Genomic DNA, 25,248 nt, shown 5'->3' with positions numbered 1-25,248 from the left:
AGTAGACTTTCTTCACTTTTGCAACATAATCAAATACATCTGCCATGAAGAAAAAATATGAAGAGGTCTCAGTTTTAAAAGTGATGACAGCAATTTGGCTGTCATAGTTAGAGCTATGTGCAATGTAAATTATAGTATTGTTGGAAAATAGCAGATAGGTAAATATATTGAAAAACACACTCAGAGAACTCAATTCTTGGATAGTCTGGTATTCAATACAATATTTATTGAGCCCATATTTTACGTCTGTGACACTGAGCTCGGCACTGTGGAGAATCAGAAATGAATTCAATAGATTGTGTTTTGATATGTTAATTTAAAATAGTGCTTCAAAATTTTATTGACAACCTGTCGTATTAAGATGTAAGTAATGTATTAGTAAAGATCTGATCTTGTTTTGAGGTTATACGAGTACTTAACTCGTTTATACTCACCATATAAAAATGTAAAAACAAGTGCACTTTAAAATAGATAAAGTTGTTTATTAGCATTATATTTTTAACAAAGTTCTGCAGTTTTGAAATGTTCGGTCCTCCCAGGTGTCAAGGAAATGGAAATAAATATTTTTAACATTTCTTTCAGGTGTATCTCACTGAAAGCTTAAAATAGTTAAAGGATACTATTCGAGGATCCTAGGCCTTTTCTGTCCTAGATAATTCTAGTGACAAAAAAGCAGTTTGCAAATTAAGCTCCATAGTTAATGGTCAGGTAGAAATAGTGGAGGAGCATGTCAACCGTGCATCCAGTAGCACCCTTACAGTTAGGGGTCTGTCAGCCTTTCCACCACGAAGCCTTGTGTTCAGGGGTCATAACTCAGTTGCTTTAAATAGCTCCATGCTGAAACACTATGCAGAAATTTTAAGTCCAGATGTATATTTTAAAACTAAAAGTAGTGCAAGGCTGTTGTGCTGGTTCAAGTTAGAGAACACTGGACTACATATTTACCAGTATCATATGTTTTTCTGGCAATGTTAAAGAAAGAAAACACATTTTTAGATATATAATCTATTTCTCATAGTTAATTCTGTATGTTTAATGATACCTTTCAGTATTTGTCATAAGTGGGGTTTCAAAATGATGGAGCAATTCCTTTTTGAAAATAATTTTTTCAACATCATTGGACATTTTTCTCTTCAAAAACAAGTATGCAACTAATAAATACTTGACACTAGTGGGTTGTAGTTTCCTTACATATTTAAGGGTCGGATTTTCTCTGTGTCTTTTTGAGTGTAGTTATACCTACACAAAAGAAAACAGATTATTAAACTTGTTAAAATGTTATTTAGGCCACTATGAATTGTTATGCAAATTACGTAGGTCGTAATAGATTTCAGGTTGTGTGAATGCAGACACATTTTTATGTTATGTCTTTAAATGCAGTAAAAATTATTTAAAGTTAAAAATTTTAGGATTGAATATATAAGATTTGTTAGTAAGGTAACCTAGACAATTTTAGATGGAAAATAAATATTTAAAAAAATTTTTAAAAACTTCTATTTGAAAACAGGCATGGTAAGATGTCTTTTATTATTTTCTCCCCTTTGGCATTGCTGTTTGTTTTCTTTCAAAATTCCCAAATATCCACTGTTAGATGATCTAAACCAGCTTGATGCATGGCACCTAAATTCCTGGCTTAAAATAATTCCCATCAAATTTCTCTTTGACATATATTTTAAAAATTATAAAGTGATATTTTATATTGTATTTACTTTTTTTCTCTACAATTCAATTGGGTTTTCCTAAATTCTAGGTTAAATTCTAAAAATTAACTGTAATATTTGTGGAATTTTTGATAGTTTATTTAAAGTTATCTTTAAATAATTACCATAGGCATAAAACTTTTCCTTTTTGCAATTACTTCCTTACCTCTCTTTCTATTCCAAAGGAAGATTTGGTCAGGTTCTATCTTGAAAAATAATTATATATCAATTTTGCAGCAAGCCCAATGTGCCAAATGATATTGGTCTGTGAGAGTAATTGATTAGTTAAGACTAGACTTCTGTCCATGGAAATGTCATAGGCAATTTTAATTTCCATATAATAAGACCACAGAAACCATTTTAAGGGTCTGAGTTAATTCTCCATTCCCCTCTTTCAGAGTAATTCACAGATTTAATCCTACGGAGTCTCATACAAAATTTCAATAGTGTTTCTAGAGTTAAATATCCTTTTACTTCATTTTGAAAAAGCTACGTATCATGTGATTTACATACTAGTTATCGTGAGGTGCACTAAATAAAGGAACTTCTTTCTCTGTTCTGAAATATCAAGATGCAAAATGACTTCCCTCTTTCTCATGAAGTTTCTTGAGTTTGCAAATTTTCTATTTTACATACACCTAGAAACGTCATTGTTAAGGTTTCATCACAAATTGTTCTTTGGAGAATGGAACTTTTATATCGGGTAGTATGGAAACAAGTTTTCCTGCGTGCTTAGTCCTAAATGGTTAAAGAGCGAGTTTTCACTGCTCTCTACCCCTTGAAATGTTTTCCATTGCTTGGGTTTGGTACAGATGAAATGTGTAAAAATTTCTTGATTCTTTTGGTTTTCTTTTAGATAAACACAGTTGAGAATCTCCAAGGGAAACTTTAGCTTCAGAGATCTGCTTTTTTTTTTAAAAAAAACCCTCAAACATATAATTACACTTCTGATTGATATAAAGTCAAATACGGTACTCCCTCCCCTCTTTTGTTCCTCAGTAAAACATTAGGAATCTGATTTGGTAGCAGAAAAAAACCAATGTATTTAGCGATTAAAATAGAGTTCAGCCATAACAGGAAAAGTTGTCACTACATCGTGTTAGTTAGCATGACTTTTTCAGGCCCAGCTCAGAACCTCACAGAAGACTCACACAATTTGTGATTACCTATTTGTTTTGTTATTAAATATAATCCGTAAAACATACCAGTATTTAATATGGCCATTATTATGCTGCTTAAGCAAAGAAAAATAGATTTATGTATTTCACTCTTAGGGATCTTTGCTTTCGTATTTTCCCATATTGAATCAATTTTCCTTTTCTTCTAACTAAAAAAAAAAAATCCATTATATTAAAAATATGCAGTAAAATAATAATGTCCCAGAGCTCTTGAAAATCTTTATATTGGGGCAGATTTCTTTACTTTTTTCTGAAATTTAGCCAGGCTGGAGTGAAACCCATCAGCAGTTATCCTTTCTCTCTCAACAACACCAAAAAACATCTCAGGACATGAAGTGAAGAATTGCATATTCAGTTGAACCCTTTAAGGATGCTTCTAAGTAAAAGCCTATGTTTAGCACACAGCGGATTTGAAACAGAAGTTAGCCTCCTCGTCTTACAAAAAGTACATCATTATAATTACGCTCTATACTTAGATAGTATCTTCTACATTTTACAGACTTTCAAAAAATTATTTCCAATTTATGTTGGAAAACTGTGGTTCCTGGAGATGAAGTTACTTGTGGGAGAGCTTAGCAGATATGTAACAGAGGTGGGCAAAAGGGCCGGGGGGCTCTTGATTTTTGGTGCATTCATTCTCTTCTAAACACTACAACTTTTCTGCCTTCATTAACACGCTTACTGGTTCCATATTTACCTTGACATAGAAAGCCACACAGCAGGTGTTAAAACGCAATATGCTAAGTGTAAAAAATGTCAAACATTCAGATGAATACTGGCAAACATAGTCAATTATTTCAGTATTTTCAAACGTTCACATTTTTGGCAGTGTGAATTCGAAAAATTGAAAAGCACGTTGCCTCCATCCGGAGGACAGCATTGCCTATATTTTGTAGCCACTCGAGGTACTAGATTCAGTATGCAGGGAGGAAGTCATGTTCTCAAGGAAATTACCCGTGACCTGGGAGACTTCTCAGATTGAGGAGAGTAGCCATATGCCCCTGGTAAAGGATATTCGGCCTGATTGCCTCTCCTCCGGGATAGAAAAAGCTGTCAGAAAACTAGTTTTGGAACAGAGGCTCCTGGCTGCTATCGCGGGATGCTGACTTAACCTTTAACTGGTTCTCTCTGTTAGGGTTTTAGCTGGTAGCCTCACAGACCATTGGCTGTGGGAAGTGGTGCTCTTTACGGAGCTCCTTCATTTACCTATTTCAAAAATATTTATCAAACACTTAGCGTGTGCCAGACACTGTTTTGGGAGCTGAGCATATGGTAGTGAACAAGACAGGTGAGGCCCTTGCCTCATGTCGTTTCCAGTCTAATATAATCTGGACTCCAAGGAGTGAGTCTCGTAGCTTTGGGCTAGTGTGTCAAAAACAGTAGATAGATCATAAATACATGTACATTGAAAGGAGGATCATTTGAGTACTGTGGGATGCTGTGGAAGTGGCTTCTAAAATTTAAGGAAAGCTTTAGGATTTTAGACTGAATACAAAGTGCTAAAGAAGGAATGGAATTGAGAAACAGCCTAAGAGAAAAGTAAGGATGAAAAAAATACTGGCAAGTTTTTTGTTGGGTTGGTTCTTTTCCTGGCTGGAACAGAGAGTATAGTGGAGGAACGTTGGGCTAGGGTTCATGGGTGGGAAAATTCAGCCCTAAAGTGTAGGTCTAGTGTATGTTTTATCACCCTAAAAGAAATCTGCTTTTATGAGAGTATGTGCAAATTGTACTGGGAGCATAGAAACAAATGCTTGGGTTTGCCTTATGGGGCAATCTTGACAAAGGCGGGAGCAGCACTAGGAGTGGAGGAAGGTTCAGTGGGATGTTTGCCAGACAGGCAAGCACACATGGGTGCTATTGCCAGAGAGTAGTGGGCTGCTCTAGCTGGAGCCACTGGGGCATCTCTCTGGAAGCTGAAGGAGGGAGAGATGGAAATCATCTGAATACAGGATCCTGGAAGTGAGTTGAGAGAAAGGATATTATCATGGAGCAGTGTCTTGGGAATGGATTAACAGTGGTGTGTTTTACATATGACCGTGAAGGGTCCGCACCAACAGTCCCTTACCAGGCTGCACGTTAATCAGAGGCCCCCGCTTGCAAGTTAGCTGACTCTGGTTAAAAGTATGATCCCTAGCCTTGCAGCAGTCAAAATGTTTATTAGCCTCAAAGACTGATTATTCTGGATCCTTACTTGACTGAGTTGATCTGCCGCAGGTTAAGTGTTGCAGATTAAGGAGGCAAACATGTCCTTCCAAAATGGCAGACGGGACAAGACAGAATAGGAGTTTGGTGTCTTTTCTGTCTCTACCACTCATTTGTCAGTGATAGTTTGTCGGGCTGTTACATATCTTTATTCTGCACCTGAAGTTTGAGCTTCTTGATGGCTTCCTATGTCCCACGGGTCTCACTGCAGAGTGGGCATTCACTAATTCTTCGCAGTGTGGTTAAAAGCTGAATGTCTAGCCAAAAGTAAGGAGATGGAAATGTAGCTCTGGATACCACACCATCTTTAGGCTTCCATATAGTCAGGACCTCTAAATTTTCACCTAAACGTGTTCTCCCATAGAGCTGACCAGACTTTCTTTTTTTAGCCTGTGATCTGGATGAGACCACACCTCAGGGCACTCCGGGTTGCAGACAGGCGGTGCCTTCATACGTACGATGCAATCTTCAGATGGGGCATCAGCCTTATTTCTGTGGCGTAATTCTCTCGGACAACCTAACATGGGGATTTAATAAAAATGTACATGTATTCTGTGAGGAATCCAACAACAAATGAAGGAAACTTTTGCCTGCCTTTGAAATGGGTGGACCCTGCAACATTGGTCTGTTTGAAGTGGCATCCTCACCCTGTCTGCCATTACTGGACCAGAGCACGAAGTTCTGATAAGACACACCATTTACAATGAGAATATATTCTTGGTTTTTAAGCTTTTCTGATGTGCCATTATTGCTGCTGTGTTTCCTGTTCTATGTAGGTGGTAGCCCTCGGAGAGGTACCAGATGGGACTGTGGTTACTGTCATGGCGGGTAACGATGAAAATTATTCTGCTGAGCTCCGAAATGCCTCTGCTGTTATGAAAAACCAAGTGGCAAGGTTCAACGATCTGAGATTTGTGGGCCGGAGTGGACGAGGTAGGTCTCTGATTTTTAATGCAGTATTGATAATGAAATGAACACATTGGACTCCTCTGATGAAATGTAGCCTGGTCCATGTATAAATCAGCAGCTTCTACTGAACAGAATTACTGGAGGTTTTATTTAAATGTGTCCAGATGAAGTTGAGTGTTTTTCTGAGTACTCAGGCCTTTTTCATTTGTTTTATGATATTGAAAATTCAAACAATGTTTTCAGAAGAACCAGTTCCTAATTTCACTGGTGTGAGCATATAAGGTGGAGAGAATAGTGGAGGTTCAGGTTCTGAGTTATGAGCAGCCAAATAACTGAGTAGATTGGGTGGCAAAGGGGAAAGAAAAAGGAATACATTTCCTGATAATATCAGTTTTGCTCTAAGGTGTAGCAAGGACAGCTGGCATTATGCTCTTCACTTATCACATGTTACCTCCATGTGATTTAATTTGCTCTTATAATGAGAATCTATTTAAAAGTCATAGATTTTTTACAGAAGGCTTTTCATTTGAATAAGTGAATAGTGTGTTACTTATGTTAGAATAACTATATAGAGTTGCCTAGGCAGATGAATGACCAGGACTGTAAATATTTCCACATTATTTAAGGGTTTCCACCATCTGAATCCATATTCAAATATTAGAAATCCTTAAAAAGATCATAAAATAGAAACTAATCACTTCTAGGGTTTTTGTAGTTGTTTCCTAAATGGGGTTAATGTTTTAAAAAGTCGTCTCTAAGGAAACCAATATTTTGGCTTTTATTTACTTATTCTATGGAGAGACTTAATAGTCATTCATTAAAAGTATTGTGCTTATTTATTTATTTATTGCATCTAATATTTCCATTTTAAGTATTTTGATAAGAAGAGAGAAAATAGACCACTTTAGGACTGAGGTGAAATAAATTATAAAGACCTATGGAATTAATTCAACTCAGGTTTGAACTAGGAAATGAGAAGCATCAATTTTTAAACCATGTCCAGTAATTGTTCCTTAGTTTGGATCAGATGTCAAATTATTACCATTGTAAAAACTTGATAAGGGAAATTCAAGCAAGGCTGTTTCCGATGAGTCGTTTTAGTTTACTTTCTAGGAACAGGGCCAAGAAGTTGTACTTTTTAACTTAAAAAAAATGTTGCATGCTAATGAGATACTGTCACTGAACGGTTGTTTGAAATAAAATGAGGCTCAGAGCCTCTGGTAGAATCAAAACTAAAGGGGTTATCTCTGCATCAGGTTTAGTTTACTTTCATCAAGAGAAAAAAAGACACATCCTACCTCACCATTGACTGATGAAGCGTGAAGTGTGTATGTGTGTATATTCATTCTTTTTTTTTTTTCTCAGTTACTGGTGCAGGTCCGCAGCACAATTAAAGTTTCTCTTTTTTCTAGTGAGAATCAAGAAAAAAATTTGAACGTGATGATTTGCCTGTATGCTCCGAATTGTATCTTTCTTCTTATGTAATATTACTTTGTTTTTAATTAGAGTAATGACTTTTAGTATTTAAAAGATGGGGTGCTATACTTTACAGATTTAAGCTAGGGTTTTCATTCATCTTGCTTTTGTATTATATAGATGCTGCATAATTTTTCTCTGATCAATTTGAGTAGAAACTATGGCAGAGTGATAGTGTACTTTGTAAACCCTCAACATATTTATTTAAGAAACTTCAAAGAGCAACAAAGGGTGTGCACTGTTTTACTATATTGGCTTTCTGAGTTTTGGCTGGTTTCCCAAATAGCAATTTTTATATTTAAAAAAAAAAAGACAGACTTAACTGCTTGCAGACTTTTCACGCATGGAAGATGAAGAAAGCTTCTTTTGATGAAGTGTAATTATGTCCAAACAGAGCTGACCCCCTCCCCCTATATTTCTTATGATCTTAACTGAAGAAAGTAGGATTTTTCCTTTGAAGCAGCCGGGACTTGGTGGAGGATCTGAAATGCTACAGTCTGCTGCCAGAGGCGGGATGGAGAAATTGGTCCAGACTTGTCTTCGAGACTTAGATTGGGGGTGGGGGGAGCTGGTGGAGAGAGAAAGAAAAATTGATTTATCACTAATAATAGGTTTTTATAGCACTACATTAACATTATATGAAAGGAAACATTAATAGCAAACTGAAATGGAGAGGAAGAAAGGACAGAGAACATTAATAAGAGATATAGATATCACTCTTTGAAAAAAAAAAAAAAGGATCAGTTTTTCAGTGGCAGGAAACCCTTTAACCTGCCTGTGTACCTCACCTGCTTTCTAACAGACTCTTTCCAGCTTCCTCTTTGATTTTCACACTTCTACGTTTCTCTTAAATTATTAAGTTCGGATCAACGTGCTGCTGCCATTGTGTTTTTTCCCCCAGCTATTTCAATTTTCTATTTTCAGTAGCATTAAACAATTAAAAAAACACGAAGTTCCTCAAATGTTACATCTTTTCTTTTCACTGGTAGAAATGTAAACTCTCAGAAATTGAAACAGTTTTAGATTTAGCAAGGAATCTACTTACTTTGGCATGATGGGTCATCTGACAACTGCGACTTTTGGAAGTGCTTTAGAGTAAAAGTAGGGCATCGGTGAAACTGGCATTAAGTTAGGAGTGGCTTATGTTTTTTAATTGTCTTTTCCCTTTTTCTCCTTTATATTTTAAACAGAAGTATTTAAAATGACTTTGGTCCTTAGGTTTTCTTCCCGTGCTTCCTCATTCTTGACGTCAAGCTTGCTGCTTTGAATTTACAAGCGTTTTTAAGCACCTGCAGTGTACAGAGCATGGTACTTTATCAGTTTAGGATACAACCCCCGCTCACAGTCTTACCCCTCCTGACTATTCCTGACACTCCCTCAGGCTGAGTTGGAATTGTCTTTCAATGACAGTTCCTATGTTTATCTCAGAAAATATACGACTTGAGGACGGATTGTAGAAGTAGGTCCTGGATGAAGCCAAGGATGACACCCTTAGTTGTCTAACGAGTGCCTGCTCCCCAAGTAAGACCCTGCATTTTTAAGTAGGAGCTTGCGTTTTTACCACTTACGGAAAGTGATAAACAAGGAGATTTGGAAAAGTTTTTTTTTAATGTAAGGAAATCATGAATATTCACATAAATATTTGACTTAGGAAATGTATACTTATTTATAAGATGAAGAACCAATTACCTAGTTGGGTGGTAGTTTCTGGAAGTTTCTTGAACATTATTTTCCTGTTCCTTCTGAAGGGTCAGTAAGAAGTGGAAGGAACCTCCTTGATTTTTGTTTTCATTGTTAAAGTACATCTTGATCCTTAGGGTTTGACTTTGGAAGACTGTACTCATACTTAAATACTTGCTTCCTCCCCCCAAAACCCACCTCTTTTTAAAAGAAGCCTTTATAGAAAACTGATTGCACTTTGAGTATTTAGATGCTTTAGGCTTATAAAGGTAAGTTTTACATCTGGCTTTCGTTCCTACACGAGGTGCTGCTCTTAATTGGGGAGAAGCATTGGTGACTTCTAATATCGTAAGTAAGGTGTAAAAGTCTCAAAATAGAAATATTCTCAGAAGTAGTTTAGATAAATTCATGGGCACTATCTCTGCCAGGTTATTTAAGGTCATTAAGGACCACTGAGGTATTTCCATCCTTCGTGTATTATGATTAGCGCCTTGGATGACAGCTGCCGTCCACGCGCTGCCCTTGGAGTCCTGGCTCCCGGACCGTTGATCCAGCCCAGAATGGCATCTCTTTATGGTTTAATGTAAATTACCTTTCAGTCTAGCGATTCAGCCCGTTCACTCCTTCAGATCTTTCCATTGTTTTGAGGTCCTGATCTGGATCCAGTGGCTTCCTATTCAACTTTCTAGTCTCCATTTCTATAGACTTTCAGTTTTCTGTAACTAGTTTAGACTCCTGGTTGCCTTATCTTTCTGGTTAGTCTTAATGTTTCTAATAAGTCCTCTGCTTCCTAACCAGACAATGAAATTACTTAAAACCATGTAACATTAAATATGTAATGGATTAGATATGATTTATCAATGACACTAAGAATAGATGCTTTTGTCATCCTGGCCCAGATACTATGTTAGTAGATTTATATTTACTGTTTCTTAGTCTTATAAAGCTGATTGGGACACGTGTTGAAATAAGTTACCTATTAATTTTTTTAAATGTTCTCTGACAAAGTTAAAAAGAAGAGCATTAATTTTGGGGTCTGGAATACCTGACTGAGTTCAGATCCTGATTTTTTTCCTTTTATTAGTTGTGTGGTTAAGTTACTAAACCTCTCTGGGTTTCAATTTCCTCATTTGTAAAATGGGAGTGATAAACCTAATTGGGTAGGATTAAATGAGATAATGTGTACAAACGGCTGGCACTTAATAGGTTTCTAATCAGTATTCATCTTTCTCTGCCCCACTCCCCTTCCTGTCTTTACTGTCCTTTTTTTTCTCTTGGCCATGGATAAGCATAGCCAAAGAGACTTAAAGCTATATATACTGAGTAACAAATGATGTGTGTCTTAAACATATTTTAGGAACTTACATGGTCTGAGTTGAAAAGAAAACCCATTCACTAGACTTGACAGCCAAAGACCTGTTCTACATTAAGCCTTGTATATAACCTGTTCCATATTAAGCTTTGAAAAGACTGCATTAAACTTTGCATCGCTACATATTGTTTAAGATTTGTGTTTTGATTTAATATCCTCAGCTTTCAGTAAAGGGAAAGGCAGTCTCTGACCAAAAAACAAAGCAAAACAAAATGAGCTTTTTAAAGGTCTGTTACAGGAGCAGGCTAAATGAATGCTCTGGCCTGAGATTGCTGAATGTTTTATTGAGTCACTGTTTCACACCCACCTTTTCCTGTCTTGTAACAGTTTGCAGTTCTGACTATCTGACATGACTAACCGTTGCAAATCTAACTGATTACAACTGTCAGTGAGCCTGTGTAACAGCGTCTGGTGTCTTCTGGAGAAAGCAGACGTCCTGATCTGCTACCAGACTTCTCCCAGTCTCCCCCCCGCCCCCGCCTTTATTCATTACCTTTAGCTCATTAATTTGAAAGATCAGATGTAATATTTTGGTGAAGCACACCTTCTGTGAAAAGCAAAAATTCATATTTATATTGGGAGATGTCATGTACATTTAGGAAAAAATAAGTCACTGTCAGGGAGCTATTTCGAGGTTTAACAGCAAGGATATATGTTAGGGAAGGGGGGTGAGCAGGGAGGAGAAAAACTTTGTTCCAGTAATGATGAAATCATCATACCACAGGCACATTAAGGCCAGGAAAGGAGACACTGGCTCCTGTTAAAATGATTCCCATAAGAACCTTCCTCTTTCATCTTCTTATTGTAGTGCAGTTAAGAAATGAAATGCTAAAGCCATGTGAAATAAATAACATAATCAACAGTGATTTACTATTGTTCTCTCATGGGGTCATGACCTAATCCTAAATAAAGACTTCTAAAATTGTCTGCGCTTGGACGTGTTCCTGATGTTGGAGAAAACTGAAAGGATGAGAACCCTCCTCAAGTGGACCAGAGTTTTTGTTTTTCTTACAACTGTTGCTACTGAGCAGCTTTTTTTTTTTTTTTGAATTGGAGGCTTGTGTAGCACTGCAATGAAGATGATGATCTTAACACTCAGGGAGTTTAGTAACTTCCCAAAGTGGCCGTCAGAGGGTTTCTCATTTAGAATAAGGGGTCCTGACTCTTGGCTTTGTTTCATCACCTCCTCGTAGATGCTTAAATGCAATTTGGACATCGATGCTGCTGTATTATCATGAGTACTGTCTTTTTATATTCACTGTGGATTTTCCCCTTTTACATCTGCAGGCAAGAGTTTCACCTTGACCATAACTGTCTTCACAAATCCTCCCCAAGTAGCCACCTATCACAGAGCTATTAAAGTTACAGTGGATGGACCCCGGGAACCCAGAAGTAAGTACTTGCCTTCCTATTGGAAATGGTAATAGAGTTTGTGGAGACCCTCTGAGGAATGTATCCCAGATAAGGTAGCCTGTTTTCATGTAAACAGCTTCTTTACAAAGTTTGCTATCTGCCTGTTTATGAGCGACATTTAGTAGAACTTCACAGTTAGTAGAAAGTCAAATTACACTTTTAACCTTTGCCACAAAACTGCTAAGGCCTACATAACTTTGGGAAACGAGTGCATGATTATTCAGTCATTGTAACTGTTTGCTGAGAAATTCTGCTCATCCACTGTACACAATAGACAGGGCAGAACAGACCCATGAGAGCTGAGGAAGAAAACAGTAAACTGAAAAATCTAGAGCTTAGTCAAAAAGCATTTGCGTACGTTTCCCATGGTCTAAGAATGTGTTTTAACTTTTTAACTCGCCCACTCAGTTCCCTTTATAAAGAGCACACTGCTTAATTACAAAGAATTTATTTGCAAATGATAACTTGCTTGATTGTTACAACACTGTTGTTTGGTCATGCTCGAGTAATTGTTATAGGTAGTTTCTTTCAACAGATAGAGTCAAACAGGGTTTAAATCCACCTTGGTTTATTTGTCTGTCTGGACATCCAGAAGGTTTGACCAGCATCAGTTTTTAGGTAGTGCACATAATCCATTTGGGATAATATGCATTTTCCTCCTAAATGTAAGTTGAAACAGGTTTGCTTTCTCCCCCAAAACTGATTTGAACAAACTTGGCATAGCAATTTAAATGTATTTAAAGCAGTTTAAATTGTATTTAGCAATTTAAACATATCTAGAGATTAAAGATTATTTGATATATACAACATTAAAAGTTCTGTGCCCGTGGAAACATCACATAGAACTCTGCCTTTGATGAGTGAATACATTGGAGTCCCAGCCATTGTGTTTAGAGAGTTTAATTTGGTTTGTGGTGGAGGTACAGCTGGCAGAAATATTTGTTATGTAACGATACACCTGCCTAGACAGCGAGAGTGGCATGTCTTTTCTTCCCTTAAAACTGAGAGAAGAGGGCTGGTAAAGTTTTGCCTCTCCGCCAGTAGCATGTCTTTTAGCAGTGGGAACACACTGTGCCTTCCGTTCCTCTTGTGGCTGTCTCTTTTCACAAAGGCTGATTGCTTGCCTGAACTAGGGAGGTTTCCTGTCTCTGAAGCCAGTCTTTGAGGTTTTTCTTTTCTCCTCCTTTCACGTATATGGTGTTCTTCTAGGTTCACGGTGTTGGGTCAGTGCTGTCCCTGTCTGTTCAGTTTGAGAATGTCCCATTAGGTGGTTGCCATGCACGTGTCTCAGGTTGTCCCAAGTCCCTGGTCATAAGGGCCAGTGGTTAGGCAGTGCAGATGAACAGAACAGAGCAGGGCTGTCTTGCCTGGTTCGGGGCTTTGTCTGACTTTTCTGGACTGCCATCAATCAGAGATGATGCCTTGTGACGGAAGACACCTTCTAACATTTTATCTAATTAACCCTTGAGTTACTGAAAAGGCAGGATCGTAGTCTTTTAACATTTAGCACTACTAATAAGTATCTTTTAAAGATGTTTCCTGCTGATCTCAGCTGCTTTTCTCAGTTCTTGGAAACACCATGATCGTGTATGTGCATGTCTGTGTGTCTGTGTGTGTGTATGTGTCCATCCCCTCAAGAGTTGATGCTCAAAAGTTGATGGTTGGGAGAGGAAGCAGGAAAGGATGGGTGCTGCCCCATTCTGAAAGATGTGACGAAAGCTGAGGTAGCTTTGGGAAAGTCACCGCTCTTTCAAGGGAGGGTAGCATTATCTGATTCCCAAGGGGTTGTTGGCAGAATCAATTAGTTGATAGGCACACTGCCCTAAAAGCAGAGAAGGGCTTTGAAAGCAATGAGAGTTAGGGGGAAAGGGGGGAGACGGTATGTGTGTGACCTGAGTTCAGGCTTTGGGTGCTGCTGAGGATGCTGCGGGTGGGATGGGGAAGCAGATAGAGATCTCAAGTGGCAGACCACTGCCCTAGATCAGCCTGAGTGACATTTCTTGTGAACCAAAAATATCTGTGAAAACGTGATGTCATTTCTCTGACATCATGAAGTAACTTAACCAAACTCAGTGTCTGGATATAACCTGGACTGTCTGCACTGGATTATTTCCTTCTGCCCTGCTCTTGGCCATCCTGGGCATTGAGTATTTGTAGAATAGCACTCTTCTCAATATTATTCTTTAATTTTGAGACCCCTATGTGTGGATAGTGCCCAGGATTTTGTTTTCTTCAATTGTGTGAGCATAATAGGATTTTGATTGATTGCTGTAGAGATATTGTTAAATGGAGAATCCTCTAGAACGTGGGTTGGCAAGCTTTTTCTGTGAAGTGCCAGAGAGTTGATAATTTCAACTCTATGGGCCATGTGATCTCTGTCACAAGTACTCACCTCTGCCATTGTAGCTCAAAAACAGCCTTAGCCAATACATAAATCAGTGGTTGCAGCTGTGTTTCAGTAAAACTTTATTTACAAAAACCATGGGTTTTTGGTGGGTTAGACTTGGCACACAAGTCATAGTTTGCCAACCCTTGCTCTAGATTTCTAAGTGGCTTATTTTGTCAACCGTTAACAGAGAGGGCTTTAGAAAAAGACTTTCTTGAGGGGAGGAAAAAAACAATTAATGCAATTCTTTTAGCCCTCTCTCTCACAAAATTATAATTCTTTAAATAGTGGTTGTCCTGGAAATAGTATACATCTGTTTATCACTGTAATGATTTGATGGAGTTGAGGATTTTGGACTATTGATTCCTGTTAATAGAATTTCACTCATTCTTCTAAACATCAGAGAGTATATTGGAAAGGCTACTTCTGGTAGATCAGCTGTTTGAACAAGGACGAGTTCTGGGTTAACTGGTTGAGTCTTTTATTCAGCATAGCATCGTGATTAAGGCTGTGGGCTTAGGTGTCAGACTGTCTGGATTGAAATCCCAGCTCCACCATTTACTAGTTGTGTGATGGTAGGCAAGTTACTGAACTTCTCTTTGCCTCGGTTTCCTCATCTGTTAAAGTGAGAATAATAATAATAGTATCTTCCTCATCAGTTGCTGCAAAGATGTGAAATGATGTAACGTATGTAAAGTGCACGGCACAGTTACTGTCATGTAGTAAGTGCTCATTAAGCATTAGCTCTTATTACGTCAGTTTCCTCCAGTGTCAGAATTTGCTGTAGCGTTTTGCTTATAGTAGGTTTCCAGGAAATAGATATCATCTCGATTCCGTTCTCTAGTGTGTTATTTTTTTTCCTTGCTGATGGCTTTACTAATTTCTGCTCATTAGCAAATGACACTAATAAGGGTTATAAATTGTGCCTTGAGTAGGTATTCATGCTCCCTGGGGACAGCTGTGCAGAATTGATGATAAACACAGTTTGTTTGCAGCAAAGTCCAGGAGAGTATGCTATGGCACTTTAGTCCTTTTCAGAGGCCCTGCTTATCAACACATCTCCCCAAACTTGCTTTTCACTCAGAAATCAGAAAGAGTTCGTCCTTCTATGTTTTCTGTCTCTGGCAGCTGAACCGGTGCTGTCACTTCACAAACAACTTCTTTTCTTAATATACACATCTGGCGTTGGCAGTTGGACTAACTTCATAAGAGCACATGATCATCACTCATTACAAGATTAAAAAGTACCCCATGGCATCATTGATGTTTTTTAACTTTGATCTTTTGCAGTTGTGACTCATCTCAGTTATAAAACTTCCCTTTAAAGGAACGTAGCCGAGGACTTATTAGAACCTTCATCTTAAGTAGCATAAACATGAAAACGGTGCACATCTTTACAAAATGCCATTTATTTTCTTTGCCAGCTTATCATTTAAAGACATGACATCATACTTAAGATCCCAAATTTGTCAGTCTTGTGTTTAGGCAAGGCGTTTTGACATTCTATTGGCAAGTTAGCTTTGAAGAACGACTGCCGTGTGTGTGCCAGCAGAAGTCGGTGGAATAGCAGCAGCAACCGTAATGCATTTGGATACCTAACTCTTTTAAATCTCCATTTCTATTAGGATCCTTTGTTCCATTTATGTACTTGGTTCCAGCTGCAGTCTCATTTGAAGAGTTTCTACAGGAAGGTGAAAACTTGGTTAGCAACATCATATTCTATTGTAGTGGTTCTGAGTTAGGGAGGAGGATGGATGGAAAAGGTATTTTTGGCTGTCCAGAGGATGGAAAAAGGAAATCACCTCACATGGTCTGAATCCTTTTAATCCTCTTGCCGCCTTTTCTGTTTTCTATTGCTAAATAACAAACCATCCCAAAACATAATGGTTTGGAACAGCAACCAGTTTAATATTACTCACAATTCCGTGTGTCGACTGGGCTTCATCTGGGTGGGTTTTCTGTGGTCTTGCTTGGGGTCTTTCATGTGGCTGCAGTAAGATGGGGGCTGGTGCTATAGGACATCCCTGATGGCTCCATTCATATGTCTGGTGCCTTGGCCAGATGACTGGACATTTGGGCTCGGCTGGAATGATGGGGCAGTGGAGCTTTTCTCTCTCGCCATGTAGTTCTAGAGCCTCTCTCCTTGTCCACATGGCCTCTCCAATTAGGTCTCTCCAGCAGAGTCTGGCTTCTTACATGGCAGCTCAGGGCTCCCTAACGTGCAAAAGTGGGAGCTTTCAGGCCTTCTTAACACTTCTTAAGGCTCAGAACTGGCATAGAGTTAACTTCCTCCACATTTTGTTGGTTAAAGCAAGATACAGGTACAGCCTGGATTCAAGGGGAAGAAACCCCACAAAGATGTGAATGATGGGGGCAGTGGTTCTTTGGACCACCAATACCTTCAGCTTTCAGAAGGGCTTGGAGGGTAAATGTCATCGTTGCAACAGGAGAAATAATTTTTTTGAGTGTCATCTTCTGAAAGGTCTCTTGATTTTTTAATCTGGGGGACATTTAAAGTTCTACAAGGTGACTCCAAGTTTCACTTATTGTAGCTTCATTCCGAATTGAACAAATTTGGTAATTATCAGATGAATTAAGGGCGGGTGCTGCCTTGTGGCGCTTGGCATCAGCAGGTCAGTATGAAGCTGACACAGATCAATACTTGTATGAGAGAAGAAATTAGATGTTTGAACAGAAAGAGGTTGTTAGCCTTGCCTGGCTACTTGGCACATCTGTAGCAGAAGTACCTTATAAATCGTCAAATGGACAAGCCTGGTTTTATACTTTATATCACCCAGCTTTGAAGATGCTCGCTTGCCAGCACACCTGCAGACCTGACAGCGAACACGCATGAGTGGGTTTCTAAGAGTTTTTGTGTGTTGTGCCCCAGGGAAGCAAGTCCTAGTTACTCTCAAGGAGGGACCAGAGCCATCCTCTGTATCCTTATCACTGGGACACTGCTGTTCACGGGGTCCAGCTACCTGTCCTGACCTGGCGGAAGAAGGGGGAAGCTCTGCCCTCTTTCCCGGTGGTCCAGCTCCTTCCTGCAGGCTTAGAGCTCATGCGGCGGCCCCTCTCGGGCTCCGTTGGTGACGTCAGTAGGGCCTGCCACTCAGGTGAGGGAGAGGCTCTGGAAGGGCAGGAAGTGTCTGGGCTGCTAGGACCCCGTAGCACCTGGGTCCCTCGGCTTCTTAGGCTCAGGTCCTGCAGCCAAACTGTTTTCTTCCCGTTTGCTCGTCCTCACCTGTGCCCAATTCGTCAACAAGTTTTTAATTCTCCAGAGGACATTTGATGAGTCCGTATTCTTGAGGTGCTTCCAGCTGCAGAAGTTTTACCTGAACAAACTTTAGGTGGCAGGCTTAAGCCAAACCGGGTGGTCTGGACAGGGCCTCGTCTCATGTTTCTCTTGTGCTGTTCCACCGAGTTCTGAGATGGTTTTCCAGCCCGGGAAAGGGGGGAGGGAATGGAGGGCTGGGCATTTTCTCTTCCTCATTCCAGGTGATGTCAGTGGCAGCTCTCGTTTGTCTTCCCCTCCTCTTCATCCCAGTTGGGTGAAGGAGTAGGCTTTCTGTGAAGGCTGGCCCACGACCTTTGCTTATTTATCAGTGGTGGGTGCTTATTCAGAGGTTGATCACGTGTGAAAGAAGGTGGGAGACATGTGAAATGTGTTGCATGGAGGGTTAGGAGAAGAATGTTTAAAGGTTATTTGATACCTCTGGACACAGTTCTTGCGTTCACATGCTTGCTGTCTACGAAGACAATTTGAGAAAACCTTGACAGGCCTTGTACCATACTCCTGGTGCCACATGCCTGAATTTTAGTCCTTAGTGCAAAGCATTAGGAGAAAAGCCTTTGACTCTCATGCTTCCCCCTGGTTCTCAACCATCTCTGAAGCGCTCAAGGAATGGAGGTTATGTGTAAATGCCATTGTTTTGCTCTTTACAAGTCAGCAAATACAAGCAGCAGTTCGGTTGTCATAAATATTAATCATTTGGTCAGTAGCATATAAGACATTGTTGAAAATCTTTGACTTAAGAGAATAGTAACAGTTAAAAAAAACTTCCGTTTTTCTCTTTTCTTTGAGGAGGATGGAAGAGGTGGGGAGTCAGAAGTGCTGGTGGAGGTTGTGTCTGGTGGCTGGTGGAATGTGCTCTTGAGAAGAGCAGTTTTAAATCTCTTTCAGTACGTTTTTTTTTTTTGTTGACTGCCTGTCAGGAGCTGGGAAGATGGCCAAGAAGGAAATGACACATCGAGAGGCATTTTGTGTTGTGCAACATTCTGTGGAACTGATGCAAGGATATATGGCCTGTTTACACATTCCTTCGCTAGCAGACTGCATGGCAGTAATTTAATTCAGCAGCACATGGCATGCTGCAGCAAGGAGCTATGGCCTTAACATCCTTTCACGGCAAATTATCACAGCCGTTAAAACATGCTCGTGTCCCTCCTTCGCAGTCTCCCCTGCCTTCCCTGTTCTGAATGTGCTTTCTCATTGTATCGGACTTGTGTTAACAAGGAGCTGTGGCTTTCACAATAAGAGCGCGTTTTCCACATGCATATGTTCCAGTTGATATATTTACTTCCAACTAAATATAGCATGGCAGGTTTTCAAGTGATATGTGTTCTAAAAACACACATATACTCAATCCAAATGTGTCAGTAGTTTGTGTCTTGGTGGAGTCAGAAATCACTCATTCTTTAAACAGTCAGGGGCTTGAGAAAGAGATTTGTTTTTCGGTTTTATAAAAAAATGAATTTTCCTTCCCGAGAGAGAATTCCTGATAGATCACTGAACTGCTATTTTGTTTGTACTGTGGTACTTTCTTCAGGGATGGCTGGACCAGAGGAGAATAGGATGTACTTAAAAATAACAGAGAAAAAAGATTCAGTGTGTTGCTCTTCAGATCCGTACTTGTCCCTACCTAGCATATTTATGGGATATGTTTATGATGTCACCTAAAGCGCGTCTTTGGTCTTCACCTAGAATCTTAAAAGTTTTCATTTAGCTGGGTGTGGAAAATAATTGCTCATGTTTTTCAAGTAACTTTTGGAAGTTCAGTGGATGCATAAAAGCCATGTAGACTTACAGTATTAATTCAAGGGCATATGCGGCAGTTCAAGTAGGAGACTGTATTTGGGCTGTGGTGCTTAAGTAGCAAAAGAAGGGCTCCCTGTTCCTCTCTTGATTTCTCTGCTACTGTGCACTGGTGGCTAAAATCTATTTGCTGGTAGACAAAAGCACTTCACTAAAATTCAGGATTAAGGCTTCAATCCAAACACCTCTGGAAAAGGTAACTCAGACTTAAATTCCTATTAAGATAAAAATAAATGATCTAGAATCCTTTATTGGGCACAGTTTTGGACAGATAAAGGGAGAATGATCAATGAAGTCCTGGGTTCTAGAAAGTAAACAGCGAGGCAGCTGCCGGCAGGGCCCCGAGGCCTTGAAGGCCGTCTCTGCCCACTTCAAGCCTTGCAGTTTGGCTGCGGCTCAGCCATTGCAGTGCGGCCTCCCGATGCTCTTCAGGTCTGGGGTACTGTGAAGAGTGCAGGGTTCTATAATTTGAAAGAGCAAGTTTTTGGTTTTCATATTTCCCCCTTTTGCGACTATTTCCCTCTTACAGAATATTTCGTATTCCATTTTGTTCTAGGTATGTGCTAGCTTCCCTCCTCTCTTGGTTTGGAAATTTTCATTTAATTTCTTTACTCTCTTAGTAGTTATCCTTACCGTTTTAACGTGTATATCTAACGTGTATGTTTGTCTTATTAGAATTTTATAAGAACTTTATAATACTTTAAGATAAGAACTTTAGCTTACTTTAGGCGGCAGTCGCCCCCTCTCTTATAATGTGGTTGTCTGATATTCTTATCTTTGTTTTATACTCCCTGGATTAGTCGTTATCAGTGTTTAAACTGTTTGTTTTATGTTTACCTATGTGTTTATCGATTTATTTGCTCACCGCTCCTTCTCGCGCCTCAGCTCTTCCTTCTGAGTTCAGTTTCCTTTTTCTTGATGTAGATCCTTTGGTACCTCCTTCAGTGAGAACCCCTTAGCGGAAAACTCTCCGTTTTTGTTCCTCAAAGTGTCAGCAGTTGTGTACACTGGCCGCCAACGTGACACGATCCGAGAGGCGCGCTGCAGAAAGTCTGTCTACTCTGAGCGCCAGAGAGCACGCGACGAGTCCTTCCTCTGCGCTAGGACTGTCAGGCCGTTATTGTCGGGTTAGTTGGAGTCGTATTTAAGAGAATGACATACAGGACAGATATGTTTTCCTGGAAGATGGATGAAGGGAAATGGGTCTAAGCGCCTTTCACCATGGGGAGCTCTGAAGAGTCTCGGGCCAGTGGGTAGAGAGGAGGTGGGAAGGAATGTTCCTGCAGAGGGGGAGAAGCCAGGGAAAGGGGCGTGCAGGGAGAGGAAATGAAATCCCCCACTTCACCATTTTGCCTTGGGCAGGCAGGGCCTATGGTGCTTTGGAACTTTCTATCCAAATTTCTGTGAAAGAATGCCATCATTACATCTGATCCTCAAAGGTCTCCTGGCTGTTGCTCATTGAACAGCTGGAGCAGCATTTCTTAGATATTAGTGTCTACACATTATCTGTCATTTTAATGAGAGTACAGGACTCAGGACCAAAAGATGCTTCTTTTATATGGTAAATGAATTGTTGAATGAAGTAGAGGGAAGAAAATAGATGCACAGACTGGAGGAGCGTGATTTAAGAGAGCCAGGAGACCATGATCCGGGTTTGAACTGTCGCCAGGCCAAGTGGATGGGGTGAGTCCAGTGCTGGCTCTGCACGGCTCTCATTGGAGTCTTGCGGGAAGGGGCTGGTGGGGAAGAGCTCAGCTGGCACTGCAGCTCGCTGGTGCGGGAAGGGGCTGGTGGGGAAGAGGTCAGCTGGCACTGCAGCGCGCTGGTGCTTCCTGCCTTTGCGTTAACCCTGGATGCATGTCCACCGTCTGCGTGCGACACGCATCTTCTCATTCTTTACCTTCGGGGCACTAGTTTTCACGAGACACCGCTTGGTGAAAGTGCTAGCGTGTGTTTTGGCTGGGCAGTGCTCAGGATGATTTAACCTGGGCTCTCTGCCTCCTTAGGGTCGGGCCTGGAAATCCTTAGTAGGAAAATACGGGCCCTTCAGGTTGATTATGAAGCTACCGAAACACAGGCTGTTAGACCAGCAGTGAGGAGAAATGGAGATGTGTGAAAAACGGGTGAGGGTGAGGTCTGCTTACTAATTCAAGAGCTTTGGTTTCTGTTTCACCTCCTCACCATTCACTCTATCGCACAGAAAACCAGGTTATGGTGTTTTTTGTTCCATGAGGGCTGTTTCAGAGGAGGGACTTCATCTGTAGCTTGTCTGTGTTAAGATGTGGGCTCAGTGAAGGTTTAGGGAATTGAGGGCTTGCAAATCCCTCTTCTGAGAGCACCTCCTTCGCGAGCCTGAGCAAATCACCAAACTTCTCTCCAGTTCAGCGTCTTCATCTTTTAAATGGAAATAGACATGAAGACAACTTCAGAGTAGCTGGGAGTAACTCCTGAGGAATGATCATAAAGTACTTGGCACACACGAAGGGCAACTTAAATACCAAATAGTAATTATGTAGCGCCTTTCTGCCAAGGAGTTCCAAACACTTAGACATTACCTCACTAATTCTCTTTACATCCCTTTGAGGGATACATTATGCATTTTACAGGTAGGTAAACTGAGGCATGGGCATTTGAAAACTCATTTGCTCTGTGTCACTCTGCAAGTCAGCAGATGATTTATGGACGTGGGCAAGGAGCCCAGGTCTCTTCCTGTTCAGTTATTCACTTTTAAGACTCCCTGCTGCTTTGTCATTAAAGTTGTAGAAGCTTCTGGTGTCGGGCCCAGGGTATTCTTGGTTGATTTTATGGAGTAGCGTTTCCTAAGAAGCAAGCCAACGAGGCAGTAGGTTTGCTGTAGTAAATAAGTCCCAAGGTATAAGGCCTCCCACACAGAAGGCATATATATATGTGTGTGTTTGTTGACTGAGTCTTGAATTCATTAAGATGAAAGTTTAACAAAGCTGAGAACACTCAATTTTGTGAGATGAAAATAGGCTAAGTTAACCCTCAGTAGAATCTCATTTGAATACCAGTGAAAAAAAGTTAGCACTTGAACAAAAAGTTAACTTTAAAAAAAATTACGCAAGTAGAAGACATAGACAAGTACATGGTAGAAAAATCGGAGAATAAAAATGAGTCAAAAGAAGAAAATGAAAAATGTCAATCTCATCTCCAAAGATTACCACTCCTAATGTTTTGATGTGTCATCACCTGAATGTTTTCCTGATAACGCTGGTACTTTTGTGCAGGTGACGGTGGTGAGGGAATACCCTCAGGACAGTGGTGGGTTGCTGCAAGTGGCATGACTGTGTTGAAGCTGGAAGGAGAGAGAATAACTGGAAATGAGATGAATTGCTTTAAGGAGCAGGACCAAGACCAGGGCCCTGACGACAGTTTCCAGTTAATGTCTTGGAAGAGGCAGCAGCTGTCTCTGTGATGGGGAGAGCTGGCCTTGTCTGGATGGTTAAGGGAAGATGGATCTGAGAAGGACCCCTTTCTCCCACGGCCCTGTCCCACTACTAAAAACACCGTCCCCCTTTATGATAGCTGATGGAGTCTTTTTTATGACAACTAGAGATATGCTTTAAAATGTAAATGTTTCTGGCAGTGGGGACATTTATTCACTCAAAAATTATTTTTGAGCGCGTACAGTTAGCCAGGTGCCAAACACACAAAGCAAAGCAGACACGATCCCCGCCTTTGAGGAGCCTACATTCTGTGGGGAAGACAGACGAGAAACGAGTAAACGAATATTTATCTATAATTGCGTCTAATTGCAAATTGTGATAAGTGCTGTAAAGGGAGCTGATTAAGTGATACAGAATAATGGGACACTGGGGTCAAATGGGAACCTAGTCTAGAGTGAGCAGGGAGGGCCTCTTTGAAGTGATAACGTTAGAGCAGAGACCTGAAGCCAGCTCTGGGAGGAGTGGGGAAGAGGCTTCAGGGCACACAGTGTGCAAAGCCCTGCACCTCATCAGTGTCAGAATCTAACAGCTGATTTTGATAGAAGACGGGGCATTGGGAATGCCTAAATGGTTAGGACGAGGGTGCAGAAAGAGATGACTAGAATCACACACCCCAAAGTTGCCTGTTTTATAATCCTCCCCAAGCCTGGTGTGGCATAAGTTGAGGAGCACAGAAGGACTCTCCATGTGCGTCCCCACCGGCCCCAAACCTCTCTTCTGTGATTCTCACCAACGTGTCTGAGGTTCTTCTTTGAGTCGAGGCCTGGAGGACAGGCCCTTCATAGATGTTATCTGCTGAGGATAACACATTTTAAGACAGTTTTGGTTAACAACTTGGTTTTAATAAGTGGGTCCGATCAGATTAGCTAGATACTTATTTTATAACAGGCTAATTTAGGGAAAGTGGGTTGAGAAAGACCTTGATGAGCTCTGGTGAGGAAGACTGAGTGGGAGTAGGTGGAGGGGGATGACTCCTCCCAGGCCGGCGCTCAGGAAGAACACTGGGTCCCGAGGATCATGCTTTTCTTAGAGAAGGAGCCAGGTTCGTACTACAGATGACCCCAACAAAGCAGCGGGTTACCTATTTGAGTGGATTCTCTGGATTGTGTGTAATACACTAAAGTCTTGGGCTTCCATGGACAATGAGAAGCAATTCCAAAGGTGAGCTGGGTTTCAAAACATAAGAGCAACATGGAAAACTTAAGAATGTTTAGCAGAAAGCATTGATGATGATTAAAGGATTGTAAAATTGAACCTATAAGGATAGGTTGAAAGAGTTGGGATTATTTAGCTTCAAGAAGAGGAGACTGAAAAATGACTTAATAACAGACTTCAAAATTATGAGGAGTTATTAAGCTGGGTATGGTGACCAGCTGTTTTGTTTCTGGTACAGAGAAAGGTTAGGTTTTAACTGAAGCATGACAGATTTAGGTTAGATTTAAAGAAGAACTTCTTGACTATAAGAATTGTTAAACAGAACGGGTTAGTGAAGGCTGAGGATTTGACTGGAGGGCTTTTCGTTCAAATCCCTTCCATCTTAACAATTCTCTGTGTGTTTATGAAGTGCAACAAAGCACCACCTTTCTGCTTTTAAAATCAAAGGCATGATTTCTGTTTCCCATTATAATTCTGAAGCTCAGAGTCACAGAGGTTTGTAGACATAAATGATGAGGGTAATTTGTCTTGCTTCAATGGCCATTAGAATCTTTAATTGAGAAAAATATGACCAAAAAGAGGAACAGATCTGCCACATGGTCAAAAAATGGTTATTGATAATCAGAATAGATGCGTTAAGAATTGGGGGCTGCGTGAGGGTGATACTGGAACAATAAGTTAGAAAAACCCAGGTTTATTTGCCTTGAATATGCCAGATACAAAAGGTAGGGTTTTATGAAGTTGATTCGTTTTTCTCCGTTCCCTCCCTCCTGGGAGAAATTAAAAACATTTCCAGGTGACACCAAAGTTCATGGAACCTGGAGCTTGAGAGATGCAATCCAAAACTCACGCTCAAGGAATTTGTCGGCACAGAGAAGGAAGGAGAGAGGAAATAGGCAGGATTTCTTTCTGAAAACACAAAGCTTCATGCATTTAAAAGCTGGCAGAGCAGCCAAGAAGTCGAGCAGAGGAGATCGGAGAAGGCTGGCTGATTATGCCATTCCTGGGTTAACCTTTCTCAGGGAAGCCAAGTGTCAGAGTCTTTATTTTTAAATGTATTCTTGCATCCACTCTATTGCTTATTAACCACCTGTCGGAGCAACTTTTGTAAGGCTAAATTAGTACACCTGCAGGTGGCTGACTTCAAGCCCTCGTGCCAGCTCGCCCATGAAACGGTGAAACACAAAGGACGCGCACACGTGTAGTGTTCGCAGA

General features: G+C 40.4%; 1 protein-coding gene across 7 annotated transcripts in view; it reads left to right on the top strand.

The window, feature by feature from the left end:
• Positions 1–25,248, top strand: part of RUNX2 (RUNX family transcription factor 2) — a 315,890-nt gene that overhangs the window by 92,724 nt on the left and 197,918 nt on the right. For all 7 annotated transcript variants that reach the window (XM_044776782.2, XM_044776780.2, XM_070514822.1 and 4 more), the window contains 2 exons: positions 5,857–6,013; positions 11,805–11,909. In XM_044776782.2, the coding sequence (XP_044632717.2) occupies positions 5,857–6,013; positions 11,805–11,909 (262 nt within the window). The remainder of the gene's footprint in view (positions 1–5,856; positions 6,014–11,804; positions 11,910–25,248) is intronic.

The sequence above is a fragment of the Equus asinus genome, chromosome 8, assembly GCF_041296235.1.
Source record: "Equus asinus isolate D_3611 breed Donkey chromosome 8, EquAss-T2T_v2, whole genome shotgun sequence".
NCBI lineage: Eukaryota > Metazoa > Chordata > Mammalia > Perissodactyla > Equidae > Equus > Equus asinus.
Note: the sequence above shows the minus strand (reverse complement) of the source record. Positions and strands in the feature narration are given on the sequence as shown.